Consider the following 25,761-nt stretch of genomic DNA (forward strand, 5'->3'; position numbering starts at 1 on the left):
CAAACACATTGTACCATTAGAACACTGGAGTGATAGTTGCTGGAAATGGGCCTCTATACACCTATGTAGATATTGCACCAAAAACCAGACATTTGCAGCTAGAATAGTCATTTACCACATTAGCAATGTATAGAGTGTATTTCTTTAAAGTTAAGACTAGTTTAAAGTTATCTTCATTGAAATGTACAGTGCTTTTCCTTCAAAAATAAGGACATTTCAATGTGACCCCAAACTTTTGAACGGTAGTGCATATATATTATATAGTATATTTCATATATATATTTTGCGAGTATTTGATTTAATCGAGAATGGATTCTTCAGCCCCAGAATTTGAATCGAATCATGACTTGTTGTAAGATTCACATCCTAATAATAATAATGGTAATCATCATCCATCCATCCATTTTTCTACCGCTTGTCCCTCCTGGGGTGGCGGGAGGCTGGAGCCTATCCAATAATTCTAATAGTAATAATAATTCATTTGTGGACCAAATCTGAACACATGAAAGATTGACATGTTCACTTGTTAGTATTTAGCTCAAAACATCAAATATCACAACAGTCACAACTCTGACTACATAAACCTTTATGTCAACATATTGCATATTATCCGGAAGTACAGTATTATTTACAGTTATTAGTTATGTTACAGAAGATGAAAAGAATACATGCCACAAATAAAGACCCTGTAATGCTGATATTGTGTCTGCAAAATCTGAGTAGGAATTGTTCCGTAAAGGCAGCACAACTCAATGGTTTGAAATGACTGTTAATGCTTGAGAGCGTCAGAAAGCTTGCAAGTAATCTCCCACTGGAATAACTTAATGCTGAAGGGGTTCACATTTGAATAGTTAAGAAAGAATGAAGGGAATAAATAGTACATTAGTTTACAGTATTTGGGTTTTACTTCACATGTAAGTCATTTTTACAACTATGTGATCCCCTCAAAGTGGTTCTCATCAACTAAATCCAATGTACAGTATTTCACATAGGTGAGTACACGCCTCATATCTTCTCACGGCACAATATTTTTTACATGGGTATGCTTTAGAGTAGCCAGTGTACAGTCTATTATGCACTAAAAATGACCTAATACACCGCCATTGTTGGTGCATGCTCCGTATTGGAATTCATGCACTTGCCACAAGTTTGAATCCAAAAAATGTGGCATTAATGACACTAAATGTTATATTTTTATTTTGTGTAATTTCATACATGCATGGTTCACATGCACTACAAACCAATAATCAACCTAATGTACAATTTATTAGGTTATGGTTTTATATAAAGATGAGGAAAACCAAGTGCAGCAGGGTCATGATGGGAAAAAAAACGAAAAACCCAATAAAACATGATGGTTTGTGAAAGCTGTATACAAACAAACAAAAGTTGTACTCGCGTGAAAGATTCCTTCACTGCACAATTACATTTTTACATGAATTCCAACGGGGAGCACGTCTCGCCAGAACACCGGCACATAAACTCTGACATTGCAGCATTTCCCACAGGACTGCAATCTTATTGTGGAGGTGCCGCGATGGTTGAAATTGCAAAAAATGATTAAAAATATGAAAAGCACCAACAAATACAAGTTTTAGAACGGCTCATCTATTTCTGAACATTTGAGTGGTACTTTCCGTTTTTAACCACAACTTTGTTATCAAAGTTCATGGTTCAAAGGTTGTGCCTTTACGGTACATACGTTGAAATAATACGTTGGCCCTGTGATGAGGTGGCGACTTGTCCAGGGTGTACCCCGCCTTCCGCCCGATTGTAGCTGAGATAGGCTCCAGCGCCCCCCGCGACCCCAAAGGGAATAAGCGGTAGAAAATGGATGGATGGACGTTGAAATAATTACATTCATAAACAAAAGAGCACGTGATTGAAGTGTTGAGTTTCAGCTTTAATTTGTCAAAAATTATGGCATCCATCCATTTTTTACCATGTATTCCCTTCGGGTCGCGGGGGGTGCTGGAGCCTATCTCAGCTGCATTCGGGCGGAAGGCAGGGTCCACCCTGGACAAGTCGCCACCTCATCACAGGGCCAACACAGATAGACAGACAACATTCACACTCACATTCACACACTAGGGACCATTTAGTGTTGCCAATCAACCTATCCCCAGGTGCATGTTTTTGGAAAATTATGGCATTTACCTTTAAATAGATACTCCCGATACATTTCGATAAAAGCCATTTTATTTTCAGTGATTGAACTGACATAGCTGTGAACATAATTCATCTTGTTTCATACTAATTCAGTCTTCCTCAAACTGTGGTGCCATCTAGTGAGACGCCAAAGACTCACTGATTCAAGTACAGTGTTTCATTGTAATGTCTTCATATTTGTACGGTATGGTATACCAGTACTAGTATAGTATCGCAGTACAAATGAATCAAAAATGGTACTATACTCAGTTTGAGAAGTACCGCTTCCCCAATTTATTTTTTTAACGGGCATGACGACACGTCAAGTCAAGACATTGCTGGAGAAAATAGTTTATATGTTTAAGGTACCCTAAGATTTTTTGTTAAAATAAAGCCTATAATTCAATTTTTTGTGGTCCCCTTTATTTAGAAAAGTATCGAAAAGTATCTAAATACATTTTGGTATCGGGACAACCAGAGTTCAAACACAGTGTTACTGTTCTGTGTTATATATTAAAAATACTCTGCCTTGTTTTTAATGAATACTTATGCCTACTACACTCTTGTGCTTTAATGTGGGTCATTACGGTGGTACTGGGACAAAAAGTTTGAGAACCTCTGCTCTATTTTAATGATGTCCACAGGCTTCATTTAAAGGCCTACTGAAAGCCACTACTACCGACCACGCAGTCTGATAGTTTATATATCAATGATGAAATCTTAACATTGCAACACATGCCAATACGGCCGGGTTTACTTATAAAGTGCAATTTTAAATTTCCCGCTAAACTTCCGGTTGAAAACGTCTACGTATGATGACGTATGCGCGTGACGTCAATCGTTGAAACGGAAGTATTCGGACACATTGTATCCAATACAAAAAGCTTGGTTTTCATCGCAAAATTCCACAGTATTCTGGACATCTGTGTTGGTGAATCTTTTGCAATTTGTTTAATGAACAATGGAGACTGCAAAGAAGAAAGCTTTAGGTGGGATCGGTGTATTAGCGGCTGGCTGCAGCAACACAACTAGGAGGACTTTGACTTGGATAGCAGACGCGCTATCCGACGCTAGCCGCCGACCGCATTGATGATCGGGTGAAGTTCTTCTTCGCTCCGTCGATCGCTGGAACGCAGGTGAGCACGGGTGTTGATGAGCAGATGAGGGCTGGCTGGCGTAGGTGGATAGCTAATGTTTTTAGCATAGCTCTGTGAGGTCCCGTTGCTAAGTTAGCTTCAATGGCGTCATTAGCAACAGCACTGTTCAGCTTCGTCAGGCTGGAAAGCATTAACCATGTAGTTACATGTCCATGGTTTAATAGTATTGTTGATTTTCTGTCTATCCTTCCAGTCAGGGGTTTATTTCTTAAGTTTCTATCTGCAGTTAAGCCCAATGCTATCACGTTAGCTCCGTAGCTAAAGTGCTTCGCCGATGTATTGTCGTGGAGATAAAAGTCACTGTGAATGTCCATTTCGCGTTCTTGACTCTCATTTTCAAGAGGATATAGTATCCGAGGTGGTTTAAAATACAAATCCGTGATCCACAATAGAAAAAGGAGAGAGGGTAGAATCCAATGAGCCAGCTTGTACCTAAGTTACGGTCAGAGCGAAAAAAGATGCGTCCTGCACTGCACTCTAGTCCTTCACTCTCACGTTCCTCATCCACAAATCTTCTGCTATCCCCGTTTAAATTAAAAAAATTCATTTCAGTAGGCCTTTAATTGTCATCCAAGTGTTACAATTGTTATATTTTCACACTCACACACTTTAATTCTTAAATCATAAATGTCAAGGCTCTTAAAGTAGAAAGTCAACACTTAAATCCAGTTTTTTTTTTAATTGTTTGGTGTATTTCTAATCTGTTGTGTTGGTGTGTACTGTAAAGGCAAGGTCATAAAAACATATTATTGGACCTTAAAGTAGCTGTTTAAAAACAACAACACAGTTGTGAAGTGAATTACATTTATATAGCGCTTTTTCTCAAGTGACTCAAAGCGCTTTACATAGTGAAACCCAATATCTAAGTTACATTTAAACCAGTGTGGGTGACACTGGGAGCAGGTGGGTAAAGTGTCTTGCCCAAGGACACAACGGCAGTGACTAGGAAGGCGGAAGCGGGGATCGAACCTGGAACCCTCAAGTTGCTGGCACGGCCACTCTACCAACCGAGCTATACCGCCCCCAGTTGACAGCAAAGGATGTTCAGTATTAAAATTGTGCTTATAACTAGAAGTACCAGCGACATTTTTGGACATATCTATTGTTATAAATGAGATGTTTGTTTAAAAATTAGGGATGTAACGGCAGGGACTCTGAATTAAGGCGACCGTTCGGTTAGTTTTTGTACAGCAAGGGAACGAAATGCAAAACATAAAACTGCTTAGCATTTGTGTGCAATATATTTTCTTAAATAAAAAGCATGACAATGCAAATCTCCAATAAAAAAAATTCCCAGATAAAATTAAAAAAAAAATGGTCCCACTTTTTTATACCGTTTTTTTTAAATGTGATTGGGCGGACTCACTTTTGCGAGATACTGTACACATTAGAACTAAAGGAAGGGTACACAATAAGGCACATTTCTCACCAGCATGGGCAAGAAGTCTAGGGAGTGTCAATAAATGGCAAGACTAGAGGGAGATTATAGGATCTTCTTCTTGAGTATGAGCGGCCCCACGTTGTCTCCGGTCAGCTCGTTGTGCTTTAAGTGAGACTTGTCACAAACAGGAAACTGAAAGAGGAAACAAGGTCACATTAGGCTGGGTGGCAACATGCAGGACCACTGGGCTCCATTTTAAAGGGGAACTTATGTAAGTCAAGAGCACATGTTTCTCTGCTGTATGCATTCTAACACGTAAATAAATGTTAGCAAAAGTCAGCTAACAGTGGAGTCGCTGGAGGCTCTTATATTGCGCCCATAAAGCACTCTAAAAACATGCAAAAATCGCCAACAATACTCCATTTACATTTCCTGATCTGAATAATAACCGACTATTAGTGAGATTATTGTAAGTGCTAATGCAAACTGTTTTAGCGGCTAACAAGCTTATGCTGCTTTATTGACATAAGAAGCTGGCGAGCTGCTGCATCGCCTCTGAGTCGGTGAAAGTTAATTCTAGATTATAAATCACGCATAAACCGATAAGTTGCTCAACTTTGGCATTCAACTTATACCTGGAGATGGCGAGAAAGATACGAAAAGACGCCCGTTTGTGGGAACTTTTTTTTTTTTTGATTAATTTTTCAGGAAGGTATATCCCAGTGAGAGCAGACATTGTACAGTAAGAGCCTTATATACTCAGATGCAAACACCCCGTGGTAAACAGCGTGTGCAATCTACAAAATAGGGTGGACTATTATTAGTTGGCGTGCTGAGTGCGATCTACTAAGACTGCGTGTGCAATTAAAGTGGTGCACACCGCCTTATTTAAAAGGAGGACTTTGCGTGTACTATACCAGTGATTTTCAACCTTTTTTGAGCCAAGGCACATTTTTTTGCGTTGACAAAATGCGGAGGCACACCACCAGCAGAAATCCTTAAACAACAAAACTCAGTTGACAGTAAAAAGTCGTTGCCGCAATTGTTAGGTATGACTTTAAGCCATAACCAAGCATGCATCACTATAGCTCTTGTCTCAAAGGAGGTGTACTGTCACCACCTGTCACATCACACCCTGACTTATTTGGAGTTTTTTGCTGTTTTCCTGTGTGTTGCGCTCCAATTTTGGTGGCTTTTTCTCTTTTTTTGGTATTTTCCTGTAGCAGTTTCATGTCTTCCTTTGAGCGATATTTCCCACATCTACTTTGTTTTTATCCTTCTTCATGGGGACATTGTCGGTTGTCATGTCATGTTCGGATGTGCATTGTGGACGCTGTCTTTGCTCCACAGTAAATCTTTGCTGTCGTCCAGCATTCTGTTTTTGTTTACTTTGTAGCCAGTTCAGTTTTAGTTTTGTTCTACATAGCCTTCCTTAAGCTTCAATGCCTTTTCTTAGGGGCACTCACCTTTTGTTTATTTTTGGTTTAAGCATTAGACACCTTTTTACCTGCACCCTGCCTCCTGCTGTTTCCGACATCTACAAAGCAATTAGCTACCTGCTGCCACTTACTGATATGGAAGAGTATTACACGGTTACTCTGCCGAGCTCTAGACAGCACAGACACTCAACAACAACACATCATTTGCAGATTATAATTACTGGTTTGCAAAAAATATTTTTTTACCCCAAATAGGTGAAATTAGATAATCTCCCACGGCACACCAGACTGTATTTCACGGCACAGTAGTGTGCCACGGCACAGTGGTTGAAAAACACTACTATACAGGGCATCACCAGGGAGACACTCATTTACTGCACGTTCATGTTATCATGCTCAGGCATTTTGCTGGGGTTTTTTCAAACCAGCAGGAGACATGTACCACTTTTTATGGGCATTTTAGAAGCAGTCTACTTTGAAACTATTTTTTTCTTTTAACTGCAGTAGCTACTTCGAAGTTTTTAATCACATTAGAAATATTTGAATATATAATGTAAAAACTTCATTAAAAAATATTAAATGACACCAAAACACATCAATTGAATTAGTTTTAATCAGCCCCTTAAAACAATCTATGAAATTATAAAAGAATGTTGCTGAAAAAAACGATGCGATTAAAGTTTTTTGATTTCTGACTGTCCAAATGTGTTGAAACGTACACGTAGGATGGATGATTGAATAGTGTGCTATCTATAAAATAGCAGTGGTGTGCTGTCAGGTCCAGCAAGGCCTTCTCAGCTGGCCTAACATCATGATCATAATTAAAGATAAAAGTAATTTTTTTAATTTACTTTCCCTAAATATCACATATATTTCTCCGCTTGATTCTCCTCGGGGTGATGGACGGCTGGCAGCGCTTCATAGCAGCAGTCGACCTCCAGGGCCCCAACTCCCCGGCCCTCTGTTGCGAGTTGTCGTGATTAAATGTAACATGTTTATTGTGTGCATGGCATGGAGGTTTTTTCCCACTCCAGACTAGGCTAGTCTAGATTGTATTTTTTTTTTACTCATCTTTTTCCCTAGCGTTTGACCTTTTTCTTATCTTTTACGGGACTCCTCGTGGCGACCCATCAGCGTTCCTGTTCTGTAACCCTGTACAATCAATCAATCAATCAATGTTTATTTATATAGCCCTAAATCACAAGTGTCTCAAAGGGCTGTACAAGCCACAATGACATCCTCGGTACAGAGCCCACATATGGGCAAGGAAAACTCACCCCAGTGGGACGTCGATGTGAATGACTATGAGAAACCTTGGAGAGGATGTGTTTGTCTAATCTTGAACGGGTTCGTGCTGAAAACATAGTTTCGTTGTACTTGTGCAATGACAATAAAGTCCTATCCTATCCTAAATTTGCAAAGCCATTTTCAAGAAGGATATTTAAAGAGAAACTACATCTTGTGAGACCATCTCGGCCAACCCCGGAAGCTAGCTCAGCTGTCGATGAAACGTGAGTTCAGATATTTTTTTTCACGTTTAAAATGTTATTTGCAATTTTAATTTTGACAGTACCATATAAGATATGTTTTAATTGCTGATGCAGCTTTATTGGTTTTTAAATGCGCCAGAAAATAACCCGTTTTGTACAATGCCCAGTAGGGCGTAAATGTTTTCATTAGAGATGTCCGATAATATCGGCCGATAAATGCTTTAAAATGTAATATCGGAAATTATCGGTATCGTTTTTTTTATTATCGGTATCGTTTTTTTATTTTTTATTTTATTAAATCAACATAAAAAACACAAGATACACTTACAATTAGTGCACCAACCCAAAAAACCTCCCTCCCCCATTTACACTCATTCACACAAAAGGGTTGTTTCCTTCTGTTATTAATATTGTGGTTCCTACATTATATATCAATATATATCAATACAGTCTGCAAGGGATACAGTCCGTAAGCACACATGATTGTGCGTGCTGCTGGTCCACTAATAGTACTAACCTTTAACAGTTAATTTTACTAATTTTCATTCATTACTAGTTTCTATGTATCTGATTTTATATTGTTTTACTTTATTTTTTATTCAAGAAAATGTTTTTAATTTATTGATCTTATTTTATTTTATTATTTTTTTAAAAAAAGGACCTTATCTTCACCATACCTGGTTGTCCAAATTAGGCGTAATAATGTGTTAATTCCACAACTGTATATATCAGTATCGGTATCGGTTGATATCGGTATCTGTAATTAAAGAGTTGGACAATATCGGATATCGGCAAAAAGCCATTATCGGACATCCCTAGTTTTCATGTATAGTATTTCTCCAGCAATGACATCAATGATGGTATTTTGAGAGGTAATCATTGAAGTCGGACATCACTGAAGGCCTAGGTGGGAAACGCACGGCCCGTCACTGTAAAACAGCGTGTACTATTATTAGTGTGATCTACTAAGACTGTGTGTGCAATTAAAGTGGTGCAAACCGCCTTATTTAAAGGATGATTTTGTGTGTACTATACAGGGCATCACCAGGGAGACACTCATTTACTGCACATTCATGTTATCATGTTCCTACCTGTGATCATTTGCTGTGATTTCAAACCAGCAGGAGACGTCTACCACTTTTTATGGGCATTAGTCGTGCAGTGCATCTACATTGAAACACATTTTTTTTAACCACAGTAGCTACTTCAAAGTTTTTATCACATTAGACATCTTTTAATATATAATGTGAAAAATTAATTAAAACATATTATTTGACACTAAATTGAACAATTGAATTTGTTTTAATCAGCCCCTTAAGTCACCCAGCAGCTATAAAATTATAAAAGAATGTTGCTGAATAAACGATGCGATTAAAGTTTTTTATTTCTGACTGTCCAAATACGTTGAAACGTACTTGTAAGACGGAGGATTTTAGAGCGCTTTATCGGCAGAATGGAGCGACTTCCATTGGCTCCGTTGTTAGCTGCCTTTTACTGGCGTTTATTTACGATTTAGAATGCATAAAAAAGAAAAACGTGTTTTGAAATAAATAAATTACAGTTCTAATTAACTAGCTACATTACCGTTTTGGAGCGCCAACAGCGACAGTAGCAAACATTTGCGCTGTTCAGGTCCTCGATGTCTATCTCATTGACCACTTTGGGGTTCTCCTTCTGAATCTTGAGGTTGATCAGGCTGTCTCTCTGCTTCTTCTTCTTGGGGAAGAAGGGTCGTATGGTCAGGTAGCCCAGCAGAGCCAAGATGCCCAGTAGAGGGAGCAGCCGCAGCCATTCGGACACTGAGGGCACAAACTGGAAAATGAATTGGTCTTTTCTCTCCTGCGTGGGAAATACAACCTCTGTCTTAGAGGACTACAACAAGTGTTTTCAAATTGGGCTTTAGGGTCACAGTTTAGGGCACAAATTCCGCCTAGCAACAAGTGTCTTGTGGTAGCTACAAAACCCCAAACCAGTGAAGTTGTCACATTGTGTAAATGGTAAATAAAAAAATACAATGATTTGCGAATCCTTTTCAACTTATATTCAATTGAATAGACTGCAAAGACAAGATATTTCATGTTCCAACTCAGAAACTTAATTTTTTTGGCAAATAATCATTAACTTAGAATTTAATAGCAGCAACACATTTTTTTGAAGCTTTTTGGTAGAATTATTTCCCATTCTTGCTTGATGTACAGCTTAAGTTGTTCAACAGTCCGGGGTCTCCGTTGTGGTATTTTAGGCTTCATGATGCACCACACATATTCAATGGGAGACAGGTCTGGACTACAGGCAGGCCAGTCTAGTACCCGCACTCTTTTACCACGAAGCCACGCTGTTGTAACACTTGGCTTGGCATTGTCTTGCTGAAATAAGCAGGGGCGTCCATGATAACGTTGCTTGGATGGCAACATATGTTGCTCCAAAAGCTGTATGTACCTTTCAGCATTAATAGTGCCTTCACAGATGGGTAAGTTACCCATGCCTTGGGCACTAATACACCCCGATACCATCACAGATGCTGGCTTTTCAACTTTGCGCCTAGAACAGTCCGGATGGTTCTTTTCCTCTTCGGTCCGTGGGAAACAACATCCACAGTTTCCAAAAACAATTTGAAATGTGGCCTCGTCAGACCACAGAACACTTTTCCACTTTGCATCAGTCCATCTTAGATGAGCGCTGGCCCAGCGAAGCCGGCGGCGTTTCTGGGTGTTGTTGATAAATGGCTTTCGCTTTGCGTAGTAGAGTTTTAACTTGCACTTACAGATGTAGCGACAAACTGTAGTTATTGACAGTGGTTTTCTGAAGTGTCCCTGAGCCCATGTGGTGATAACCTTTACACACTGATGTCGCTTTTTGATACAGTACCACCTGACGATCGAAGGTCACGGGCCTTGCCGCTTACGGGCAGTGATTTCTCCAGATTCTTTTAACCTTTTGATGATATTACAGACCGTAGATGGTGAAATCCCTAAATTCCTTGTAATAGCTCGTGGACAAATGTTGTTCTTAAACTGTTGGACAATTTGCTCACGCATTTGTTGACAAAGTGGTGACCCTCGCCCTATCCTTGTTTGTGAATGACTGAGCATTTCATGGAAGCTGCTTTTATACCCTCCCTGTATGATCAGTGTCAGAGCTTGGAAAAAAGGATTTGAAAAGGATTTGCAAATCATTGTATTCTGTTTTTATTTACCATTTACACAATGTGACAACTTCACTGGTAGAGCAAATTGTCCAACAGTTTTCAGAACAACATTTCTCAACCAGCTATTGCAAGGGATATTTAGGGATTTCACCATCTACGGTCCGTAATATCATCAAAAGGTTCAGCGAATCTGGAGAAATCACTGCAAATAAACCGCAAAAATAAGGAGAACTGCACTTTTTGGGAATGTTGCCTATCATTCACAATGCTTATGTAAGACTAGAACATATGTTTTTTTGTTATGCATTGTAATTATTAAAAGAAATGTAATCAAAAGTCTACTTACCTCTTAAAAACATCCAAACCCCTCCATTAAAGTTGTATATACATGATGTAAGTATATATGTAAAGTAGTAACATTTATAATAACATTTAATATTTACCTATTTTGATCATGTTATGTACACGGGGCACATTTATTTCAAAAACGTATCCCGACGTTTGCGTTTTTTTTAACAAAATCTCTGATAGTTACTCACTGCAGACTTCATGAGAGACAACAAATGTAAAAAAACATCACTTACTAAATGTCTGCTGTCATTTAGATACTGATAGGATGTAAATATATTCCCATTTAGATGAAGAACAGGTGGGTGCCATGATTGGGTATAAAAGTACATTCCATGAAATGCTCAGTCATTCACAAACAAGGATGGGGCGAGGGTCACCACTTTGTCAACAAATGCCTGAGCAAATTGTTGAACAGTTTAAGAGAAACCTTTCTCAACCAGCTATTGCAAAGAATTTAGGGATTTCACCATCAACGGTCCGAAATATCATCAAAGGGTTCAGAGAATCTGGAGAAATCCCTGCACGTAAGCAGCTAAGCCTGTGACCTTCGATCCCTCAGGCTGTACTGCATCAACAAGCGACATCAGTGTGTAAAGGATATCACCACATAGGCTCAGGAACACTTCAGAAACCCACTGTCAGTAACTACAGTTGGTCGCTACATCTGTAAGTGCAAGTTAAAACTCTCCTATGCAAGGCGAAAAACGTTTATCAACAACACCCAGAAACACCGTCGGCTTTGCTGGGCCTGAGCTCATCTAAGATGGACTGATACAAAGTGGAAAAGTGTTCTGTGGTCTGACGAGTCCACATTTCAAATTGTTTTTGGAAACTGTGGACGTCGTGTCCTCCGGACCAAAGAGGAAAAGAACCATCCGGATTGTTATTGGCGCAAAGTTGAAAAGCCAGCATCTGTGATGGTATGGGGGTGTATTAGTGCCCAAGACATGGGTAACTTACACATCTGTGAAGGCGCCATTAATGCTGAAAGGTACATACAGGTTTTGGAGCAACATATGTTGCCATCCAAGCAACGTTACCATGGACGCCCCTGCTTACTTCAGCAAAACAATGCCAAGCCACGTGTTACATCAACGTGGCTTCATAGTAAAAGAGTGCGGGTACTAGACTGGCCTGCCTGTAGTCCAGACCTGTTTCCCATTGAAAATGTGTGGCGCATTATGAAGCCTAAAATACCACAACGGAGACCGCCGGACTGTTAAACAACTTAAGCTGTACATCAAGCAAGAATGGGAAAGAATTTCACCTGAGAAGCTTAAAAAATGTGTCTCCTCAGTTCCCAAACGTTTACTGAGTGTTGTTAAAAGGAAAGGCCATGTAACACAGTGGTGAACATGCCCTTTCCCAACTACTTTGGCACGTGTGCAGCCATGAAATTCTAAGTTAATTATTATTTGCAAAAAAATAACGTTTATGAGTTTGAACATCAAATATATTGTCTTTGTAGTGCATTCAATTGAATATGGGTTGAAAGGATTTGCAAATCATTGTATTCCGTTTATATTTACATCGAACACAATTTCCCAACTCATATGGAAACGGTGTTTGTACATTTAATGAAAATAAGTAGGGAAATGTCGAGGAATTTTTTTTAGCTGCTGCTGTGAAAAATGTGACATTTTAGGGGAGGTGTCTTTATAAGACCCATCCATCCATTTTCTACAGCTTGTCCCTTTCGATATAGTCTTATTCGCCTGTTTTTGCTTTACCATGTATCCTGTTCTTATTTCTCTCTCCCTGTGACTGCAAACTAACAATATATACATTAAAAATACAAATAATACATCTTGGCAAGTGGCAAACAATTTGCAGTGCATCTAAACTTCTCCGGGCCCAAGCCGTGGCGACCCCCCTGAACCTCCGCCCCTGGGTGGGAACTACTTTCTTCTGGTAAGTACGTAATGCGCAGGCGCAGCGGTACTCTGAAGAAAATGACCGGCAATTTAAAAACGAGTCACGTGGTATTATAGAACAGCAAGTGTATCATTGTTGGCTATTTGTAGACAGACACTACTTTCTTCTGGTAAGTACGTAATGCGCAGGCGCAGCGGTACTCTGAAGAAAATGACCGGCAATTTAAAAACGAGTCACGTGGTATTATAGAACAGCAAGTGTATCATTGTTGGCTATTTGTAGACAGACTTGGAATATAAATAACGCCATTTGTGATTTAGAGATAACTTCAAAGTCGCTACTTTTTTAAATCCGACGAGACACGTTTTTGGACACAAGTAACGATTACAAAATGGTGATATTGTTGCGCTTGTAACGCGAAAGCAAGACGACTTGAAATATCTTTGGCGGCGTTTATTCGACCAAAGAGCAGAAGAATCTTATTACGTAAACGACTCAAAATGGCGGCCACAACAAACCCCCACCTTTGGGTAAACCTCTTGACGGTCACTTAAAGGGGCCGCACCGAATTACTCACTAACTGCATATATGAATGGTAAATAAGAATAACAATATGTCCACAAAGGCAGCGAATAATGACAAAGTTAAGTAAACAGGTGTGGTGAATTATGCCCTTAAAGCAACCGCTACACTATTTTGTTTTGTTGTCTGTAAAAAATACACACCGCAAAACACGAAGCACCGATCTGGGCTTTAATTCATTCTCGTTGTGGGATTCTTCCAACATGAGGTGAGTATTAGTCAGCAGTATTTCACTTGTTTACTTCCATGCACAGCGACCGACTCGTTTGACGTGTCTGTATGCAAAGTGGGTGAATGTTAGGCGCCTTTGCTAAGAAGAGTGCCCCCTCCATTAGTGCCGTTGTTAAATCACCTGTTAAACTCGCAAATCCGCCGATTGTCTCCGGGAGAGGGAGTTTCTTCAGGTACGCCGGCAGCTGCACTTTTATTACCCTCGAAATCGTCTCTAACACCATTTTGGACAGTTGACGGTTCTGTGAAGCAGGCTTTCACTGGGATACTAGTTCCTGTGCTACGTCTGTCACTACGCACGTAGCGTCCACAGGACCCGCGATACATGGGGGAAGCTACTAAAGTACTTAAACGCTGTCGTGAATGCCGCACAGACGACACGTGACCGCTGCGCAGCGACCAATCAGCGTTAAAGGAGTTGGTGGCTTTTGATTGGGCGGCAGCATGAGGGCGGGGCTTTGTGGTCGCTTCTGACCTCTTCGGTTGATTAAAACGGAAATGCTTTTATTTGTTAGATTTAATGTTCTACGCGGTTTGGTTTGAGGAAACAGTATTAAATTAATTATGTAGTTTTTGTACATATTTAAACGAAACGAGTATTGTTTCATAAACACTGACGTTCAACTTTCCATGTTGAGCAGTGTACATGGCAAATCAAATTAAAAACAATCCTCATACAAATAACACCTGTTAAAATGTATATACATCAATACATTAAACAGAAAACTAAGTTTACAGTATTTAAAAACAACTCCAATAAAGATAATAATTTAAGGGTTTGTCTGTGTTTTACCATCTTCCAAGTATGAATTAATAGCTTAAAATCGTTAAACCACCAATGTGAGAATTTAGGTTCTACCGTAAGAAAGCGACTTTTGTGTATATTAATAATAATTTTGAGGTTGCTATCTTTAATACATTTGCCACATTTAATATATTCTATAGTAAATGAGGACATCTAGCTCTCTAGTTAAAGTTAAAGTACCAATGATAGTCACACACACACTAGGTGTGGTGAAATTTGTCCTCTGCATTTTACCCATCTCCTTGTTCACCCCCTGGGAGGTGAGGGGAGCACTGAGCAGCAGCGGTGGCCGCGCCCGGGAATCATTTTTGGTGATTTAACCCCCAATTCCAACCCTTGATGCTGAGTGCCAAGCAGGGAGGTAATGGTTCCCATTTTTATAGTCTTTGGTATGACTCGGCTGGGGTTTGAACTCACAACCTATACCTACTGAGTCTACCTCTGTCTTTCAGCCAATCCCATTCCAGAAATAATTGATCTTCTATATAACAGTTATCAACCTTTTGTTTAAAAAACAATGACTAATTATATACGGTTTATAAATATACCTTTATTTATTAATAATTTGAAATTGTATTGTTTTACTTTCGGAATAAATAGATATGTAATATATATTGTCTTTATTTTCCCTATTTCTATATTTTTAAACTCTTTTAGAATATATCGTCAATGAATTGTGCCGGGAAAATATTATTTACAAACACTATACCCTCAAATATTTGTTGGAACGTGTATCGTCACAAAAATGAACATCTTCAATATAAAGGTCTCTCCGATAAGGATGTTTGAATATGTACGGCAGAGCTGTACTGCATTCGCTTTCTGTTTGCGCCTCCTTGCGTATCATTGTGTTATCGTCTACCTCTAGGAAAACAACATTACCCACAATCCTTTGGCCCTCCGAAGCATCGCCCATGCCTGAAAAAAATATTGAAACATATTTATTTTACGTTTTGGTCGCCGAAAATACGGAACGTATATTAATATGTGAGTAAAATAACCTACAGATTTAGAAAGAAAACATATATCAGTTTCCTCGCACCAAATATTACTTTTAGACGGGGATTTAGGAGGGCAGCTCATATCCGTGGCTAAGGTCCTGACCCTCTAGTGTCATTGGCGAATGACCGAACATGTCACACAGCAGGTTGTTTGCCAGGCTGCTTTGTAAGTATATCATATACTATTCATTGAATTAATAAACAATTGTGTGACAGGTATAAACAGTTGCAGTGTGTTACGTTAGCCGATCATTCCAGGTGCGAGCCATTTGGTTTTGACTCGCTCTTAGTGTAGTCTTGACAGGTAGCATGCTAGCAGACAAGTTAGCATGCTAGCAGGCAAGTTAGCAGTTTGGGTGTTTAGCACCATAGACATCTTATAAGTAGACGCAGTTTGGGCATTGCTCCATAGACATCTTCCAAGTAGACGCAGTTTGGGTGTTTAGCTCCATAGACATCTTATAAGGGTACGCAGCATGGAGCGCTACTGCCTACTGGCGCTGACGAGACGCGGGGCCGCCATCTTGGAGTGGTGATCCGCTCCACTCAGTGCAATTCATTTGGCAGGAGCAATTAATTGTCAGCGCATTTAATTCATCTTACCTCACTGAATACCACTGATTTTCACGCGGTTTTTTGTTATACGTGTAGCTATGATAAAGGACACATGTTTTGGCGTGTTTTATTATTCATAGTTTGCTTAACAGTAATATAATATACTTATATGCTATAAGTGACCAGATGTCCGAGATCAAAACTGGGAATATAATCCCAGAGAAGGGGGGAAAAACGGTCAGCTGTTTTTAAATTCAAGAAACAATATGATTAGGTTATACATACATGTGTATATCCTACATATTCAATGTATGAATACATTAGATATTCATATATTTTAGCGACCTATAGACTGTATCTCTGTTGCTGCAGCAGCAGAGAGTTTACTCTGTCTTGACACTTTGTATTGATATTTTGTATTACATTCTTCCCTTAAATGATAATGTTTACAGTGATTGTTTTATATGTATTTTTTATGTATTTCGCTTTGGATAAAAGCGTCTGCCAAATACTTAAACATAAACATATATAAACACCTGAAAGTCTTTATATCAGCTAAAACCACCGATCTGTTTCATTGGATTCAGAATAAAACCAAATTCTGTCTTACCCAACAATGTTAGTATTTGAATATTGTTACTTGAATACTTATTCCGGGTTACAATTAGACTATTGAAGTATTATCTTATACAGTCCGCTCATTTGAACAGGAAAACGCTCAACACCAGCCCGGCATCTTTGTTTTCTACCTGTCAACTGTCAGTTTAGGCTGCTCGCCGGCTCTTCATCACAACTTCAAGATGGCGGCCGAATTTCTCGCGTTACAGCAGCCGATGCTGCGTCTACTTATAAGATGTCTATGTTTAGGTATGCTAGTTAGCTAGGAAGCTAACCTTCAAGCAGAGCCTAATTGAACCTTCTAGCAGCTGCTTTACAGGCCTGCTGCCTTGCATAACCTTCTAAAAGATTGTTTACTTGTGTATGGAGCATGTTTAGAGTGCTGTTCAACAAGCCTGCTTTCAGAATGTTTACAGTGTTCTGTGCACTAATCAATAATGCATTTGAAATGTTAAAGTACTGCATGAGTTTATGACTATGTTTTCCTTCACTGGGTTTGCAATTGAACTTTGAACCCTGACAATTGGTGTGTCTGAGGTGCTGAAGACCAAAGTTCAGTCTTGAGCGCTGCACTCAGTTTGCATGCTCGACTGATCAATACACACTTAAGTACATTGATTTTATCTCCTGCAGTCTACGGCCATGTTTACACTAAGCCGGATAAGGTTATCCAGGGTAACCACCTAACCTTATCCGTGTCCACACACAACAATGACACCGTTTAAGACCCCGTGCCCCCAGCCATCCGCCGGCGCAACGCGACCTAGTACACATGCGCGGAAAATGCACACGTCATAGTCACCTCCAGTTTTGCTTTGTGTGTAAGTTCTTAAATTGAACTTATCTAAATAATACCCAATGTTGTGGTATTTCAATTATCTGGAATCCAATGTGCTGTGAATCACACCTGAGTCATCATCAATTAATCAAATCTTTATCTGATACGTAAACAATGTGATAAAGAACATTTGACATCCATCAAACTATGGATCTAGATATCTGGTCAGGACACTCCTCACTCTTTTGCCTTCACCTTCATTGTCCTTTCCTTTTTGGTGACTTTATACAATCTGGACCTAAACGTTGATTCCACGACATACATGGCGGACAATAACTGATACAGTCTGCTTTGCCAGTCCAAAAGCATTTGCCGTTTTCCGTAGTCTTCCCTCGACGGCCAGGTGATACAAAGCACATGCTACCTTTTTTATCACATCCACGGGAGCCCGCATTTTCGTTGACTCTCCTTCGACAAATGGACAAAGTTTTTCACTAAGTAGAATCACAGCTGACCTCGACATTCGAAAATTCTCTTGCCGTCTGAGAAGTGTTGTATCCCAAATAGCTGCAATTGCTTTCTCTTAAGGTATTCATGTGTGATTTCCACAAGCGTCTGTACATGTAGAAGAAGGAGAAACACGGCCATGTCTGGATGACTCGCCTCCATATTTCCAGGGGTTACCTCTGGCTGTGGCACGTTCTTTCTGACGTCACTTCCTGTGTGTGACGTGGTCTTTCTGGCGTCACTTCCTCTCCAAACTCAGTTTGTAAACGATCAAAGAGTCCATACAAAGCTAAGAGCCGGAGATTCAAGAAATACACGGCGCACTTACCCGTGTAAAAATTTGTCCGAGGAGGGGAACCTTAAACGCTGGTTTAGTGTGGCTGAAACGGGGCTTAGGCTAAATAATTATTCGTTTAAGGGGTTATCCGGCTTAGTGTAGACATAGCCTAAGCCTTTGACCATGTTTTCATTTTCCTGATGGATATTGACGTAGCTAGGACTGTTTTCAAATTGGTACGTGGTAGGGTTGTCTCGATACCAATATTTTGGTACCGGTATCAAAATGTATTTCAATACTTTTCTAAATAAAGGGGACCGCACAAAATGGCATTATTAACTTTATTTTAACAATAAATCTTACAGTACATTAAATATATGTTTATTATTGCAATCGGAGAAACATTTAGTCCTTAAATAAAATAGTGAACATACAAGACAACTTGTCTTTTAGTAGTACGTAAGCAAACAAAGGCTCCTAATTAGTCTGCTGACATATGCAGTAACATATTGTGTCATTTATCATTCTATTATTTTGTCAACATTATAAAGGACAAGCTGTAAAAATGTATTATTAATTACATTTAATGTTAATATCTGCTTATTTTCTGTTTCAACATGTTCTATCTACACTTGTGTTAAAATGTAATAATCACTTATTCTTTTGTTGTTTGGATACTTTACATTAGTTTTGGAGTATACCACAAATTTAGGTATTGATCCGATACCAAGTAGTTACAGGATCATACATTGGTCATATTCAAAGTCCTCATGTGTCCAGGGACGTATTTCCTGAGTTTATGAATATAATATGAATTAAAAAAATGTGCCGATTAAAAATATTGATGTAATCATGGTAGTATTGACGAGATACGCTATTGTACTTGGTATCGGCGTGGCGAAGTTGGTAGAGTGGCTGTGCCAGCAATCGGAGTGTTGCTGGTTACTGGGGTTCTATCCCCACCTTCTACCTTCCTAGTCACGTCCGTTGTGTCCTTGGGCAAGGCACTTCACCCTTGCTCCTGATGGCTGCTGGTTAGCGCCTTGCATGGCAGCTCCCTCCATCAGTGTGTGAATGGGTAAATGTGGAAATACTGTCAAAGCGCTTTGAGTACCTTGAAGGTAGAAAAACGCTATACAAGTATAACCCATTTATCATTTATTTATCATTTACAGTGGATGTCAGGTGTAGATCCACCCATGGCATTTGTTTACGTTGTGACGCCGGTAAGCTATTGTATCCTCCTACGGTGTGTAGTGAAGCATGTTTAGCTATTCCTCGTCCTGCAGGGATGATACTTGTAAAAAAAAACTCACTTTATTTGTCGCCATGGAGACGAGGATTAGTGATTTAGAAGAAGCTAAAACAATGCCGATTGCGGATGGATGTTAGCCGCTAACTAGCTTGCCATGTCTTAAAGCAGTGGTTCTCAACCTTTTTTCAGTGATGTACCCCCTGTGAACATTTTTTTAATTCAAGTACCACCTAATCAGAGCAAAGCATTTTTGGTTGAAAAAAAGAGATAAAGAAATAAAATACAGCACTATGTCATCAGTTTCTGATTTATTAAATTGTATAACAGTGCAAAATATTGCTCATTTGTTTTGGTATTTCTTGGACTATTTGGAAAAAAGATATAAAACTAACTAAAAACTTGTTGAAAAATAAACAAGTGATTCAATTATAAATAAATATTTATACACAGAAGTAATCATCAACTTAAAGTGCCCTCTTTGGGGATTGTAATAGAGATCCATCTGGATTCATGAACTTAATTCTAAACATTTCTTCACAAAAAAAGAAATCTTTAACATCAATATTTATGGAACATGTCCACAAAAAATCTAGCTGTCAACACTGAATATTGCATTGTTGCATTTCTTTTCACAGTTCTTTTTGACAGACATTTAAAAAAAATCTCAAGTACCCCTTGGCATACCTTCAAGTACCCCCAGGGGTACACGTATCCCCATTTGAGAACCACTGTCTTAAAGCACCTCTTCCTGAAGGTGTTTCAGTGTTATAACTTCACCTTTATCTTTAGTTTTTAAGCCAAATGTGTCCGTTCTCCCTTTTCTGTCTACACACTGTGTCTGCTTGTAAGTACTTTTTGTGTGTGCGCTGCCGAACATGCTCCTCTGCTCGTAAAACCAGCAATGTCACGACGTGACGACAACGCGTCGTCATGCCTGAAAAAAAAAAAAGGGAACCGGTACTTTTCAGAGTATAGTAACATTTTTGATTCATTAGTACCGCAATATTATACTAGTACCGGTATACCGTACAACCCTAGTACATGGCAAAAAATGTCAAATGCGAAATATCTCAAAGCAATTGTTATCATTGCAAAGACCTTGGAATAAACTTGCAAATGCTACTTGAACCACTGTGATTTGCCAAATTTAGGAATTTAAATCGATCAATCGTTACAGCCCTAATTATGTATTTGTGTATAATTTTAAAATAATCAAACCAATATTATCAGACAGGTATTGTTAGGATGATTTCAGTGATATAAGTATTTTGATAAATATTAAGAAAGTTATTAATTTTTTAACCCAGTGAAAATGCACAACCTCTTCAAAACAAAGTCAATGGAGCTCAAGATTTGTAGCTGTGACAATTTCGTTCAAAATGTCATAACTTTCTTAATATTTACCCCATTTAAAAAAGGTTAGCATTGTTGAAAAAGTTTGTTAAACGAAGAAACAGAAAAATAGGTTTCAGTGTGAAGTTGTATTTTTAGATTAAATTCATGAAATTGCTGTAGGAAGGGACGGAAAGTCTGAGTAAACATGATTGGTCCGACCCAACTTGTGACGTGAGTCACATCACATTGACCAAGAAGAGAAAGTCGGTAGGAATCTATCGGTTTAACAAATATTTAGCAGACTCACAGATACATATACAAAACCCAAAAGCAGTGAAGTTGTCACCTTGTGTAAATGGTAAATAAGAACACAATACAATGATTTGCAAATATTTTGCATCTTATATTCAATTGAATAGACTGCAAAGACAAGATACTTAACGTTCACACTGGTAAACTTTGATTTTTGCAAATATTAGCTCATTTGGAATTTGATGCCTGCAACATGTTTTAAAAAAGCTATAAAAGTAAACTTTGATTGATTGATTGACATCAATGATGGAATGTTGAGAGGTAATCATTGAAGTTGGACATCACTGAAGGCCTAGGTGGGAAACGCACGGCCCGTCACTGTAAAATAGCGTGTACTATTAGTGTGATCTACTAAGACTGCGTGTGCAATTTAAGTGGTGCAAACCGCCTTATTTAAAGGATTATTTTGTGTGTACTATACAGGGCATCACCAGGGAGACACTCATTTACTGCACATTCATGTTATCATGTTCCAACCTGTGATCTTTTGCTGTGATTTCAAACCAGCAGGAGACGTCTACCACTTTTTATGGGCCTTAGTCGTGCAGTGCATCTACATTGAAACTATTTTTTTTAACCACAGTAGCTACTTCAATTGAATATACTGCAAAGACAAGATACTTAATGTTCGCACTGGTAAACTTTATTTTTTTCAAATATTAGCTCATTTGGAATTTGATGCCTGCAACATGTTTTAAAAAAGCTGGCAAAGGTGGCAAAAAAGACTGAGGAAGTTGAGGAATGCTCATCAAATACTTATTTGGAACATCCCACAGGTGAACAGGCTCATTGATTGGGTATAAAATGTACCTGGTTAGAGTGCTCGCCCTGAGAGTGGAAGGCCGTGAGTTCAAACGCCGGCCGAGTCATACCAAAGACTATTAAAAAAATGGGACCCATTGCCTCCCTGCTTGGCACTCAGCATCAAGGGTTGGAATTAGGGGTTAAATCGCCAAAATGATTCCCGAGCGCAGCCACCGCCTCTGCTCACTGCTCCCTTCATCTCCCAGGGGGTGAACATGGGGATGGGTCAAATGCAGAGGATAATTTCACCACATCTAGTGTGTGTGTGACTATCAGTGGTACCGTACTTTAACTTTAAAAGCAGTTTCCATGAAACAAGTATGGCGCAAGGCTCACCACTTTGTAAACAAATGCGTGGGAAAATTGTCAAAGAGTTTAAGAATAACTTTTCTTTTTGTAGGAGCTTTGTGGCGCAAGTACTTGTCCAATCCAAAAATTTCAGCGTTCTGTATAAACTACGATACGTGTTCTACGTCATGAGTATAGGTGCATAGTGGTGACGGAAACAACGCGGACACTTTTAGTCAGCACAAAACTTATGATTGAATGCTCAGATTGACTTCATATTTCAGGATTGTAGGGACATGTGTGTATACAAACAAATACAATACAAGTAAAGATATTAAAACTTACCTCCCGGTATGACCTTGAGATGTGAAATCATTTCTTCTAGAAAATCAGATCCGGGAATTTCGAAGTCGAGGAACTTCCGGGATATTTGAACTACGTCATCAACCTCTGTGCTCACCAGTTAGTCCCAAAAAATTAATGACGCAAATTGCTTTGATCTCAGAAAATAGGTCAGCGGCCGATTGTCACGTACCTTCTTCAGCTAGTCGAAGAGTCGTCAGTTCAAATCAGAAGAACGTGATTTTGACTCACTTATCTCGCAGTCCAATCATCTGATGTCAATATTTCCTCCTGCGGAGAGCAGGTGTATTGAAAGGATAAATTAATTGCGTTCATCATCCATCCATCCATTGTCTACCGCTTGTCCCTCTCTGGGTCGTAGGGGATGCTAGAGCCTATCCCAGCTGCACTCAGGCGGAAGGCGGGGTACACCCTGGACAAGTGTCCACCTTATCACAGGACCAACACACACTAGGGACCATTTAAACCGTTTTTCTTTAAATAGCACAACAAGATGTTTGTGTGCAGACTAGGGTTGTCCCGATACCAATATTTTGGTACCGGTACCAAAATGTATTTCGATACTTTTCGATAATTGAATAATTGGCATTATTTTCTTTATTTTAGCAAAAAATCTTAGGGTACATTAAACATATGTTTATTATTGCAATGTTGTCCTTAAATGAAATAGTGAACATACGAGACAATTTTTCTTTTATTAGTAAGCAAGCAAACAAAGACTTAGTCTGCTGACGTATGCAGTAACATATTGTCATTTATCTACCTATTATTTTGTCATTATGAGGGACAAACTGTAAAAATGTATTATTAATCTACTTGTTCATTTACTGTTAATATGTGCTTACTTTCTCTTTTAACATGTTCTAGCTACACTTCTGTAATAATCACTTATTCTTCTGTTGTTTGACACTTTACGTTAGTTTTGGGTATCGATCCGATACCAAGTAGTTACAGGATCATACTATGGTCATAATTTAAGTCCTCGTGTATCCAGGGACATATTTCCTGAGTTTATAAACATAATATGAATTAAAAAAAAAAAAAAGAAAAAATATTTTGTGATGCAGTGTTACAACTTCACCTTTCTTTAGTTGTTAAGCCAAAATGCGTCCATTCTCCCTTTTCTGTCTACACCAGTGGTTCTTAACCTTGTTGGAGGTACCAAACCCCACCAGTTTCATATGCGCCTTCACAGAACCCTTCTTTAGTGAAAAATATATATATATATTTTTTTTAAATTCAAGACAGAGTTATGTTTTTTTACTGGTGCACAAAATGAACCGTGCATGAACATCACCTTGTTCAAAGAAAAACACAAACACAGTGTATGAACTCACAAAAAATTACACACCTGCAAATCATATGGAAAATTAGAGGGAAAATTGTTAGGGGGTATCCATAATACGCCGATTGGGAGCAGTTTTTATTTACACGTTGAGTTGGGTGTGTCTTGACTTCAGCGGCGGAGGCTCCGCCGAACCCCTGAGGCCGACTCACCGAACCTCTAGGGTTCGATCGAACTCAGGTTAAGAACCACTGGTCTACACACTGTCTGCTTGTAAGTACTCTGTGATTGTGCGCTGCCGAACATGCTCCTCTGCTCGTAAAACCAGCAATGTCACGACGTGACGACGAAGCGCCGTCATGCCTGTAAAAAAAAGAGGGGTGGGGGAGCGGTACTTTTTAGAGGCGGTATATTTCCGAATATGATTTATTAGTATTGAGGTACGATATTAGTACTGGTATACCGTACAACCCTAGTGAAGACAAATAGATTTTGGAGAGTAAGTGATAAATCTTGGTTTCAGTTCTGTTTTCAGACTCCTTCAGAGTGGTTCACATAAAAAAAACCTTGTTACTTCCTCTATTAAGTCAAGATTTATATCGTCTTGTTGCGGCGCACCTACGGTTGGGCATCGATACGAACCGGGTCTTACATTCTGATTCTCCTTTTAAAATGTCGATTCCTATTATTGGTGCTCAGTCTGCCAACCAGAAGAATGAACTACCACAGAGGTGGCTAAGCAATGAACCGTGTATCGCCATACACTGTGTGTTAGCACTGGGCTATTATAAGATCCTGATCGTTGATCGCGATTAATTTGAGTTCAATCACGGTGATCATCTGGTAGCATATTTCCTGGATCAAACATGGTGGAAATGCCTGTTAGAAGTTACTGCAGTAGTAACCATTAAGGAAGCAATGATGCTTGATATAATCCTGCACGGAACAATCCACCATTATTGACCGTGATTCTGTGTGTGTCTGTCAATGTGTGTTTGTGTACGTTTTTGTGTGTGCACGCGATCTCCCGTTCCATGGTCGCGAACGGCGGTCTCGTCACGACGTAATGAATGTTCAATCAGCGTTGTGCCGCCCAGAAGAACTAAAAGAATTATGACAAACACTAGCATAGACGTTGAAACAAAATTTAAAAGGAGCAGCGACTTTAGTGGCAGACTTTAGTTTCACTATCTTCTGCAGCTCACCAGTAATCTTGCCCCGAATGCGGACTTGCAGGCACTCAGAACGTCTACGTGACTGTATTGGTCCCGACTGGGAGAATCAACACACCCACTAATTTAATCAGAAAAGGCATTTTTTTGTATGTAAATATTTTTTAGTCAGATTTTTGTTTGTGTCTGCAAAGATTAAACTCCTCTGATATAACATGTTCTAAAAATATTTTGTCTTTTTTGTTTGTGGATTAAAAACAACAACATTTTGTTCCTGAAATAACCATTAAACTTGTTTTGTGTTGATACACCGTATTTTCCGGACTATAAGGCACACTTAAAATCCTTTTTTTCTTCTTCTCAAAACTCGACAGTGTTGCGCCTTATAACCTGGTGCGCCTAATGTAAGGAATAAGTTTGGTTGATCTTACCCACCTTGAAGCTATTTTATTTTGGACATGGTGTAATAAGTGTGACCAGTAGATGGCAGTCAAACATAAGAGACGTTTGATGTGCTTCAACATACGAGTATTAATATGGTGTGTGTGTATAAGGTAAGACATATCTGGCATTTTCTTTAGCAATATTATGCAAAAGCAACATT

At 39.1% G+C, this 25,761-nt stretch overlaps 2 protein-coding genes across 2 annotated transcripts in view; one reads left to right on the forward strand and one right to left on the reverse strand.

The window, feature by feature from the left end:
• Positions 1-1,988: 1,988 nt before the first annotated feature.
• cisd2 (CDGSH iron sulfur domain 2) lies at positions 1,989-14,165 on the reverse strand. Its single transcript, XM_062032938.1, has 3 exons — positions 13,924-14,165; positions 9,200-9,414; positions 1,989-4,878 (listed from the first exon to the last, which is right to left on the reverse strand). Exons 1-3 carry the CDS (start codon positions 14,024-14,026, stop codon positions 4,789-4,791), a joined length of 408 nt encoding a protein of 135 aa, XP_061888922.1. The 5' UTR covers positions 14,027-14,165; the 3' UTR covers positions 1,989-4,788.
• A 1,489-nt stretch (positions 14,166-15,654) lies between these two features.
• The window catches only part of suclg1 (succinate-CoA ligase GDP/ADP-forming subunit alph), a 70,351-nt gene continuing 60,244 nt past the window's right edge, over positions 15,655-25,761 (forward strand). The window contains exon 1 of the mRNA XM_062032954.1: positions 15,655-15,774. Coding sequence (XP_061888938.1) covers positions 15,741-15,774 — 34 coding nt within the window. The 5' untranslated portion in view covers positions 15,655-15,740. The remainder of the gene's footprint in view (positions 15,775-25,761) is intronic.

Source organism: Entelurus aequoreus, linkage group LG22, assembly GCF_033978785.1.
Source record: "Entelurus aequoreus isolate RoL-2023_Sb linkage group LG22, RoL_Eaeq_v1.1, whole genome shotgun sequence".
NCBI lineage: Eukaryota > Metazoa > Chordata > Actinopteri > Syngnathiformes > Syngnathidae > Entelurus > Entelurus aequoreus.

What these genes read in the sequence shown, in the direction of transcription:
- cisd2 (XM_062032938.1), bottom strand. Translation starts at nt 14,026, where the DNA reads ATGGTGTTAGAGACGATTTCGAGGGTAATAAAAGTGCAGCTGCCGGCG. An exon ending in CGGATTTGCGAGTTTAACAG is followed by an intron (nt 9,415 to 13,923) that starts GTGATTTAACAA and finishes TTGTGCCCTCAG; the next exon opens with TGTCCGAATGGCTGCGGCTG. An exon ending in GCTGTTGGCGCTCCAAAACG is followed by an intron (nt 4,879 to 9,199) that starts GTAATGTAGCTA and finishes TTCCTCTTTCAG; the next exon opens with TTTCCTGTTTGTGACAAGTC.